The following is a 10216-nucleotide window of genomic DNA, read 5'->3' as shown; positions in this document are numbered from 1 at the left end:
GAACAAATAAGCCAGCTCCACCAGTACTGAAGCACTGCCAGATCCTCCAAGGACATACTTTTACTTTGGATTATTCCTAAACTTTAAGGTATGTCAGAGCTACTTTATTTTTCTCTATTTTGTTTTCTTGACAGTGTTTACTTTAGAATAAAACAGTTGATCTTAACTTCCGCATTGATATTCACATTTGTTCTAAACCTTACCTGCTTCAAGAAAGGGAAACAAATTAAGAACAGTAATTCTTACACTCCAACTTGTATGTTTGCTTTAAGACAAACAGCTGTGTTAGAGAGGTAGATGACAGTAGAGCTCAAAATAAAAACATTCAAAGCTAGTAGACAGACACTGGAAATACATTCTCAAAGTACTTCACTTCGTTTTGCACTTGCTTTCAGGGTTATAATGGAGCCTGTATTCACAAGCACAAGGCTAAAGGTGGCAGTGCTGTTTCTGCTCACAATTCGGCTGAAGACAGGTGAGTCTAATTTTATATCAGGAATGTGTTTTAGGTTTCAGATAAGTAAGGCCCAAAGAAAATACACTGACGGCCCTTTTTATGAGAAGGCTTAGATATTCTGATCATAGAGAGCAGAATTTATATGATCACTTACAGGACTGTTTTTGGTTTCAGTCTGGGCTGTGACTCACACAATACACTGGCCAGTCTGGTATGCTCTCAGCTGATGATCTGACAGTTGTACCACTGAGTGAATTGCATTGCAGACAATCAATAAACTATGTACATATAATGTGGGTGGCTGACAGGTGGCCTGCATAACATTCATAGCCCCTTCTTATATGTACTCCTGTCAAACTGGTTTGTAAAGAAAGACACTGAGGGACCTGATTGTCCCCAGTGGAGGAATTACTCTTCGGCTTCTTTTATATTGATACACAAACGACATAAAAGTGAAATGAAATTAAATGCATGCAGCAGAGTGGAAGTGTACATATAGATCACATGCAAAACTCCCGGCTATTCTAGGCCCAAAGGCGGTGAATATTTAAATATTTGCAGCTCTTTGTGTTAAGCTAAGTGACTGCCTCTCCACATGGAAAACACATCTTCCGTAGATCCCAGCATTTTGCCCCAGAGGGCTTTGGCAGTGTAAACATTTGACTGACTAATTTGTGTTTTTTTCAGGCTCCCTTCTATCATCTGCCATTTACATGCTTTCATGAACACCTCTGACGTAGTTTGTTTTGTGTCATTGAAGTGCTTTCAGAGAGTTATATATAATTTTAATGGTCTTGAAAGAGAGGCTGGTTTGATTTATCAACGTGATCCATTAAGATATTTAAGTGAAGGTTAATTACCTAGATGGGGAAATTGTGAAAAGAAATTTGCTCCAGATGTCTGAGAAGTTGAATGATAACATTACCAAGATAAATCGCTGGGATATGTTGAGGCACACCGGCACGTAATAACAATCAGCATTGAGTTCTTTCTGTAAACACCAAGCTATCAGCAATAATTAAAATCCATGATGGCGGTAAACACTGAGTAAGCAGGGTGTGTATCAACCCAGAAGCAGCTTTTAACTGCCACTTGTCAAGTACATTTTTCAAGTGGGTTCAGTTTTCATCATCATTTACCTATATATTTCTGACAACTAATGAGCCTCAGGAGTTTTAAATTAATACACAACTCATTTTCACAAAAGTACCACTTTTCCTTCAATTCCAGCTCCAAATCATCCTCAGTTTGACTTAAGAGGCCAATTAGTCTCAGATCAGCACCTACTCCACTCTGAGACTGTTTACGAGCACAAGCCCAGAGCTTGAAACCATTAAGTTGGAAAAATATATATGCAGTTCAGAGAGAGAGAATTATTTTCTGTCTATTTCATGTATGTCTTTTAGCTCAGGTAGAAGCTTATGAAAATTGGAGGGAGGAGGAAGTGTAAATTATAAATAAGACAAATCTGACGTGAGTTTGTCTGACCCATCAGATGTGACTGAGGCAATGCAAGTGACGTCTTCAGGGCCACAGACCATTCAAATGGCCCAGGGGGGGACTGTCAACCTTGGATGCACCTACAGCTCCGCACCTCAAGACAAAGGGGAGCTGGACATTGAGTGGTCCAACGTCAGCCCAGACATGACACAGAAAGACCAACTGGTAGGTGTGTGTTTTTGTGAACAGAGAGGAATGTTGTAATGAAACCTGTCTGGGAGGTTGGGCAAATTACTACAGTTGAGTAATCACTAAACATGCAAGAGTGGGGGTTATCTTTTGACCTCTGGGCTCTGTTAGTGGGAAAACCTGCTTTTTGAAGAAGTGTCATCACTCAAACCACTCTTTGTATCTCAGATCTTATCACATACAGGGGGCTTGATGCACCAGTACGGCGACCCCGGAGTCTCCAGAAGGCTCAAGTTCATAGGCGACCCCAAGCAGGGAGACGCTTCCATCTCTATCTCTGATGTGAGGCCCTCAGACACAGGCACCTACCAGTGTAAAGTCAAGAAGGCGCCAGGTGTTGACATGAGAAAAGTCACTCTTGTGGTTATGGGTAAGGAGGAGTTTTTCTTTACCAGTTTTACCTGTTCTTTTTCTCACGCCTCCTATTCTTTTTTTCAGGTGTTACTCTCCTTCATATGGAATGTGGAGGCTCTATCTAGTTTCTGTTATGTCTCAGTCAGTGGTTACGCCTATGCTCTGTAGCCATACCTCAGATTGCTCTCCTCTTTCTCACCTCTACTCCTCCCATGGTATCACAGAGCATTAATGTGTTTATTCATTTTGTCTTTCACTAGCTCCCCCATCAGTGCCAAAGTGCTGGATTGAAGGCGGAGAGGAGAAAGGTGGCCCAGTTTCCCTCCGCTGCAAATCCTCTCAGGGATCCATTCCTCTCAGTTACACGTGGAAGAGAGAGAGCGGAGGTGCAATGCCATCCGATGCAACCCAAGGTGAGGAAGCATCTTAACAAATAAAAAGGCTTTTCTGTATTGCTTTCGTGACGCAGTTCTTGTATAATATATATGTATGCTCTCTTCTTTCTTCTTAAGACACAGAGAGTGGGGAGCTTTTGATAAAGAACCATACAGACAGCAACATTGGAAGTTACATGTGTGAGGCGAAAAATGCTGTGGGCCAAGAGCAGTGTAAATATACGCTGCGTGCATACAACCGTAAGTTATTGTCTGACTTTACTCTTAAATAGGCCTACTTAATACTCTTAAATCCTGAAGGGTGCCTTTTTTTTCTAATGCATGCTTTCCAGTATTTGCAATAGTCTGTAAAGCAAGTCGTAAAATGACATGCAAGCCTCTTGTTAAAGCTGTAATTACAAATATTGAGAGCAGAGATGTGTGACCTGATAGCACCATGTCCTCTTTTGCAGCTACCAATAAGGTGGGTGTCATAGTTGGGGCAGTGATAGGTGCTATCTTGCTGCTGCTCCTCCTCCTGCTTCTCATCTGGCTCCTGATCTGCTGCTGCCATAAGCGTCGCTATGAGAAAGAGATCGCAAACGAATTAAGGTATCGTACCTGAGCTGAAAACAATTAAAATTTAAAACATTCATGAAATAGTCTAAAATATGAGGAGTGTCTGATGGAGACCTGTGACCTGGTGACTTGTTTCCTTTAGGGAGGACGCCGTGGCCCCGGAGAGCAGGCCCTCCAGCAGAAACTCCAGTTTCCGCTCAGTGTTGGCGTACCGCACCCACCCCGGGGTGCAATACAGCTCTGTGAGGAAAAACCTGCCCAGCGTCAGTGAATCAGGCCCGAGTCCCGTCTACACTGGCGAGAGTAACGGCGCATCAGGTCGTCCTTCCCTCAAATACGACCATCAATACGGATACCCTGTGTAACTACATCCAAATGCCTGATACACTTTTGTATAAAACTAAGCCTTTTAAAGAGGGGGATGTAAAAATATTAAATTTTAAAAAACTCAATGTAAAGAATATATATCACAAATGGTGCAATTCAATATATTTAACTGGAGTATCATGGAAGTGTTCATATAAAACTTATTGGGAATTCAATCTTAACTCGAACAAAAATGTACAACTGGTTGCCTTTCATAATGCACTGAAGCACACCACTGCTGCTTCTCATTGTTACACTGATTTTGCTAAAACTGTATGTAAAATGTATATATCTTAATACTTGTATTTTTAACCTGTGCTTTTTTTTCAATCACTTTATAACTTTTTTTTAAATATGTGGACAATAAAACATTTTTAGCTGAGAGGTTGATGAGGAGAGTACCATCTAAATCTCATTCATGGCTCACTGAGCAGCCAGGTTTTTGTGCCATGGGTCCATCTTTTATTGCTTTATGATATCTGGGCTGACACAGCATAATAAAACAACATTTGAAACACATCTCCCCCTCCGAAAATGTAAATGTAAATCTCTAGGAAAAAGATCAAACTCAATTAAATTAATCTTAATTTCGCAACATAATGAAATTAGGCATTTAGTTTTGATATGCAATATAAAATATTATTTGAAAACAATGATATATATTGTCGGAGGTTCAAATATAGTTTAATCAACAACTTAATTGGGAGTGCATTGAAAAAGCTTTAAAATCTTGAACTTGGTGTATTTACATTTTCGTTTTCACAAATTGAGACTGATTATTTTCAGGGCCCCTTTCTTTGTACGTGGATAACCAAATTATCCAGATTACAATCTTTGTGATTTGATATGAGTCTGGTTTTTTTGGTTCTTCAAAGCTGCATTAATTATCTCAGCCAGAAGAATTATGATATTGCTTGTGTGTGTGCGTGACTTATAGCTGCATTCAAGGACCTCGGGTGGTTAGGCTCTAACAAAATGCATGAAGGCATAATGTATGGCATTTCATTTGATATTAAAGTAGGAATTTGCCATTTGACACTAAAATGTATACAATTATGAACTGCAGACGCCACTTTCCTGAAAATTCTGCAATTAAAGCTGCTTTTAAAAGATATTATTAAGGTTTACTTTTCAATACAAGCTTATGATTAGCTTGGCAGACAATGGGGAGTACACACCATCACTCGTAGACTGTTTAACAGTGATGAAAGTGTGGAAACATTGTTTCCAAAGTACAACAATATTACACCAGGAACACGTAAACTGAAATTATGAATGCATCTATTGCCTCATAGCATGCTAATCCACACTAAAATTGCCTTTATTTCAACAGAAGTGTGCACTGCTGCCCAAGATAACCTCATCCAGGATTTGCAAACCAATCCTCGAGCTGCTTTCAAAGAACTAAATTAGCTGGATGAGAATAAGCAGGTTTCATTTAGCCTGATATATGCTTGTTAGCCTGAATTAGCTAAACTACGTTTGAAGAACAGGGCCAAGGGCTGAATTGTATTTATAAAGATTCAAACTATGAGCTGCTCATGAATCAGAGTGTGAAGTTAATTTTGCCTCCGATCCTCTTATGGGAATTTTCACCCTGGAATTTTTTTAATTTGCAGGACAAAGCGCTGCAGAATTGCATTTTATATCTTGTTTGCTTCTGCAGTGCAGTGTTTGACAAAGTCTTTGTACAAAGTCAGTTTCCTCGACTGTACAGAGTCGATATGGTGGCGCATTAGAAAGGCTCCTGAAGGTGATTCACAGGTGATTTGCTTTTCTTATCAGGTAAATAGGTGGGTGCGTGTGTTTGTGCATGTGCGTGTGTGCGTGTGTATGTGCATGTGTGTGTGTGTGTGTGTGTGTGTGTGTGTCTGTGTGTGTGTGTGGTTTTGTGTTTGTAAATAAGTGGCCGAGCCGCAGGAATAACCATTTGCATGCAGAGTCCGGCAGAGTGTGGTCTGCGGATCGGCTGTGCTGTCATGCTGCACTGATTGCCATACAGTAAAGTGACCGGATATTCATAATGAGCACATGTCTTGAACACCTCATGTCAATGCAAATACACCGTCACCACTACCTGTGGTCATAACTCATGCAAATCACATCCAATGCTTATATAGTTATACCACCCAAGGAACACGTAAGTCCAAGGATTTCACCTTGCTGAGAGCATTGTGCAGACAACTTCAGGGGAGGGATAAACAAAACAAAACAAAGGATTCTTCTACTACAGCCAAAGATATTGAGTCAGACAATGCATTGTGACGACTAGCAGGCACAGAGTGTTGAATGTGATGAAAAGCCTGATCCAACCGATGGGAGCTTCGTTTGAGGTAAAAATGGATGTTTCTAAAACCCTAATTGCTCCAACCTTCTTACCTCAGCTGCACTTTACTCTGTTTTGCATAATGCCACCTAAATTGTTGATAACATGTATTCTTAACCATAATAGAGTTTAAGAATAAAGATTTTAATTGAGCTTATTTGGATCTTTTGTATGTATTTCAGAATCTAAATGTGTAACTCTTTTTCCTCAGGCCACACCACCAAAGTAAAATGAAGAATTCTCTGGTTTGGAGTGTGTATGCATATTGTTTTGCCTTCTTATCAACTTTTTGAACAAAGCAAAAGCAAGAGACTTCAGAGCCCCCCAACAAACTGCTGAGTGCCACATAGTGAAATAGGTTTTTCTCATAAAGGTTGCAGATGTGTTTGGGGTGAAGATTATCATTATGTATGGGGTGAATAAGTTGTCCCTCTGGGTGATGACAGGTCTGTTGGCCGTCACAACCGTCTTCTTTAATGTCTACATCTTCTTGATGAGTCTGTGGAGCTACAGGCAGAAAAAGAAGTGGAGTCCCAGTGAAACCATCATCCTGGCTCTGTCTTTGGCCAATGTGGCTCACCAGCTGGTCTGTTACTTCTGGATGAGCATGGACGGTGTGGACAGTAAGTGCCGCATTGCCGAGATGCACTACACCGTCATGCTGCTGTTGATCTACAGCCTCAAGTTCACCATCATGTGGGACACTAGCTTTCTCACTTTTTACTACAGCACCAAGCTGGTTACCACACCCAATCACTGCTACACACAGATCCAGGCTGCCATCCTCAAACACGTGGGCTTGGCTGTGTTTCTCATCCCTCTGTGCGGCTTGGGCACCAGCATGCCGATGCTAGTGGTCTTTCACCATGAAAACTTCACCGTGGCCATCAAAGACTGTGGGGTTTTAATGCCCATCACTCACTCTGAAGAGGTCTACCAAGCCATGTTTCTGGTCTTCGCTGATGTGCTGCCAGGGGTGATCATGGTGAAATGCTGCATCTCCATCTCCGTCCACCTGTCAATCCATCTCCGCCACATGAAGGCCAGTGCAAACGGAGCCCACGGCCCAAAGCTGGGCTCTCAGATGAGGGTGATCCGGATGGCCTTATCACTAGTGGCCGTCTTCATCCTCTTCCTCGTGATAGACCTGTACGTACACTGCGAGATATCAGTGAACCACAAGAACATCATCACACTCACGTTCTTCTTCACGTCCATCTACACGACAGTCACCGCCACAGTGCTGATCTACGGAAAAAAGACTTTCTGGAAAGCTCTGATACATGATTTTAATGTCTGCCTGGATGAATATCCGTGTTTGTCTTTTCTGAAGGTGCCTGAACAAAAGGCCAAACCCAGCACTACTGCACAAGGTAAAACCTGAGAAGCCAATTTGTGCTGAAATCAATTGCTCATTGTCTGGATTTATTAAAAGCTTTGAAGTAACTTATTACTTTACCTTTTGTGGTAGCAATTACAGAAATGACTAATGTCCTGCTTTATCACCATCAATTACATTTTCTTACATAAATGCTTTATTTTAGCAGTGTTATCCATGTTAGAGAAGCAGGTTGGATCTGTTGAAGTGATCAAAGATCACAGCGGCCAGGTAACCTGCTTTCCATCCAAATCACACGCTCATCAGACTGTATCTATGAATATTAATATTTCAGTAGAACAAATAATAGTCAGCCTGTAAAATAGATCCCCAGGCATGGTTGCCTGGACATGATGTAACTCTGCACCCATCTAAAATTGTTAAAAAATACATGTGTCCGTGGTGAGAGCACAGAGCATATTAATAAAACAAGAAAGTACACATAGCCTGAACTCTCTTTTTATTTTTCCTCACAGAGGTTTTAAGAGAATTTACTGAGCCAGGTTGCAGATGGTTTAAGCTGCACACAGGGACAACAGGAGCCTGCTTATGACTGGAAGGTTACCAGTCCAAACTCCTGCTACAGTTTAGGGGGGGGGGGGTGTACTTGATGTGGAAAAGCCCTTGCTATCGCCACTGTCTCCTGTGTATCTGTTCATTGGTCCTCAACAGAAGTGTTACTGCCTGTACTCGACAGCACTCAGGTGTGAGTGTGTGTAACTGCATCTGTGTGTGTGGGCGTGACACTGGGCGTTCCTGAAAAGCGCACTCGTGCCCAGCAAACCTACCCTGTGTAAATAGGGTTTAGAAAAAGCCAGCAGACCTCTTTGCAATGCTCCATTAGTTCACGCCCCCTGGCATCACCAATTGAGGTTCAAAGCAGAGATACAATAGTGCAGCTAATCCCACTACAAACAGAAGATCGGGATGCCTCCTGCAGCTAAATGGACAAAATAAGAAAGGGCATATCTTCCTTTGATGCAGGGAAGTTAAGTTGTACCAAACCTTGGCTTCCATCCCATCCCCAGTCTTACTCTCTCTATTGGAGGCACTTGGGTTGGCATGACAGGAGCAAAAACAGAACAGTATGATAACATACTGGCCAATAAGGATGCAATAATGTAATAAAATACAATCATATTATTCTCTATCTTCATACTTGCTCGGGTAATGGCAGTGAAAAAAGTATTTAGATCCTTTTCTTAAAGGGGACATGTGATGCTTATATTCAGGTTCATACTTGTACTTTTGTTTTCTTCTAGAACATGTTTACATGCTTTAATAAAAAAAAAAAAGAAGTTTTCTCATACTGTCTATTTTAATATATACCAGTGTTCGCTGTCCGTCTGAAGCTCTGTTTTAGTGCCTGTCTCTTTAAGCCCTACTCCTGAAAAGTGCAGTCTGCTTTGAAAAGGTATTTCCTCAAGACATGGGGGGGAAATACTCATATGGGTGGGGCACACTATTCTAATGAGCCTGCATGGAATTTAGGAAAAGGAGCTAAATGTGAATGGCTTGTTGAATCACAAGTTTCCTGATCTAGGCGGCCCACAAAAACTGACTGGGTTTTTATTTCACAGTCTGTTGGTCAGTAGGCACTCCAGATATCCAAATGAGGGTGCACAAGCCCCTTTCCTTTATGTAAAAAGAACCAATACAATAATGTCAAATAATTTATTACAAGTAAGTCCTGCATTCAAAATCTTAAAAAAGTTCAGAGGTAGTATCAGTGAAATTTTATAGCATTAGGTTTTTTAATGTAAAATCTAAATCTGCAAGTCATTATAGCATTTGTTATAGCTGACACATATAGTAAGTATATTTCCCCCTGAGAGTGGAGTAGAGAAGTATAAAATAGCTCAAAAATTTTAAATTATTTCCATGAATTTTAAACCTTCTGTGTACCTTTCGCCTGGGAAAAAATAAACTTTAAAACTGCTTTACTTGGAGTGTTGTCTCAAGGTAGTGGAAAGTGTGTGCGTGTGTGTGTGTGACCTCAGATTTCATACAACTCAAAGTTAGACACAGATGTGTCATTGGCGTATTGTCAGTTTAGAAGGGGGCTGGAAGACGCCTGCAATGAACATGAATAGAACGAGACTGTTGCTGTGTTGATGTCCTCAGATTCTCTGCAGCATGAAGCTGTAAACATGTCTACAGTATGGAGATTGTTTCCATGGAGATGTTCCTGTGCATCCAGCCAAACCCGACAGTTGCAACGCTGCTCTCCTTGCATGGGTGAACTTCACTTCAAATGCTTGTTGCCCCTGAGACTCGCGGGGAGAGTTATATCCAATACTTCAATATCTGACAGGAAGGAACAGGCCATTAGCAATCCAGATTAGCAAAACCGGCACCCATCACTCAACTCCCATAAACATCTCATGAACTCCTCGCTACGGATGGCCTCCCCAAATGAAGCTTTTTTATCTCCTGCATGAGCTAAAGAGGCTTGGTTATCCTACACCTACTGAAATTGTATTTGAAAATACATAATTCCCTAGTTCTATACCAGTTTGTTGGATGTTTTGAGATTGAATGTGTAATTCTTCACGCTATCAGCAGCGTCCAAATGGCTGTCTGTGTGAGCGCCAAGTTCCAGTGAAGGCAGAGAGAGTAATCTGTATTCACTGTGTTGACAGGACTCTGGTTAAGAGATGGAGAAGATGCCTTTCTTAAACAATAAATGTCAA

The 10216-nt window shown here is 41.2% G+C and overlaps 2 protein-coding genes across 2 annotated transcripts; both read left to right on the top strand.

Annotated features, from left to right (window-relative positions):
- On the top strand, positions 1 to 4307 carry vsig8b (V-set and immunoglobulin domain containing 8b). Its single transcript, XM_054611520.1, has 8 exons — positions 1 to 88; positions 396 to 475; positions 1953 to 2122; positions 2315 to 2516; positions 2761 to 2913; positions 3013 to 3135; positions 3348 to 3486; positions 3596 to 4307. The coding sequence occupies exons 2-8, from the start codon at positions 403 to 405 to the stop codon at positions 3816 to 3818; spliced, it is 1083 nt and encodes a 360-aa protein (XP_054467495.1). The 5' UTR covers positions 1 to 88; positions 396 to 402; the 3' UTR covers positions 3819 to 4307.
- Positions 4308 to 6551: 2244 nt separating this feature from the next.
- LOC129100676 (uncharacterized) lies at positions 6552 to 7529 on the top strand. Its single transcript, XM_054610115.1, has one exon. The coding sequence runs from the start codon at positions 6552 to 6554 to the stop codon at positions 7527 to 7529; it is 978 nt and encodes a 325-aa protein (XP_054466090.1).
- Positions 7530 to 10216: the final 2687 nt, after the last annotated feature.

The sequence above is a fragment of the Anoplopoma fimbria genome, chromosome 13, assembly GCF_027596085.1.
Source record: "Anoplopoma fimbria isolate UVic2021 breed Golden Eagle Sablefish chromosome 13, Afim_UVic_2022, whole genome shotgun sequence".
NCBI classification, from domain to species: domain Eukaryota; kingdom Metazoa; phylum Chordata; class Actinopteri; order Perciformes; family Anoplopomatidae; genus Anoplopoma; species Anoplopoma fimbria.
This window is presented reverse-complemented; position numbering and strand designations above follow the sequence as displayed.

What these genes read in the sequence shown, in the direction of transcription:
- vsig8b (XM_054611520.1), top strand. Translation starts at nt 403, where the DNA reads ATGGAGCCTGTATTCACAAGCACAAGGCTAAAGGTGGCAGTGCTGTTT. An exon ending in GCCATCCGATGCAACCCAAG is followed by an intron (nt 2,914 to 3,012) that starts GTGAGGAAGCAT and finishes TTTCTTCTTAAG; the next exon opens with ACACAGAGAGTGGGGAGCTT. An exon ending in TACGCTGCGTGCATACAACC is followed by an intron (nt 3,136 to 3,347) that starts GTAAGTTATTGT and finishes CCTCTTTTGCAG; the next exon opens with CTACCAATAAGGTGGGTGTC.
- LOC129100676 (XM_054610115.1), top strand. Translation starts at nt 6,552, where the DNA reads ATGTATGGGGTGAATAAGTTGTCCCTCTGGGTGATGACAGGTCTGTTG.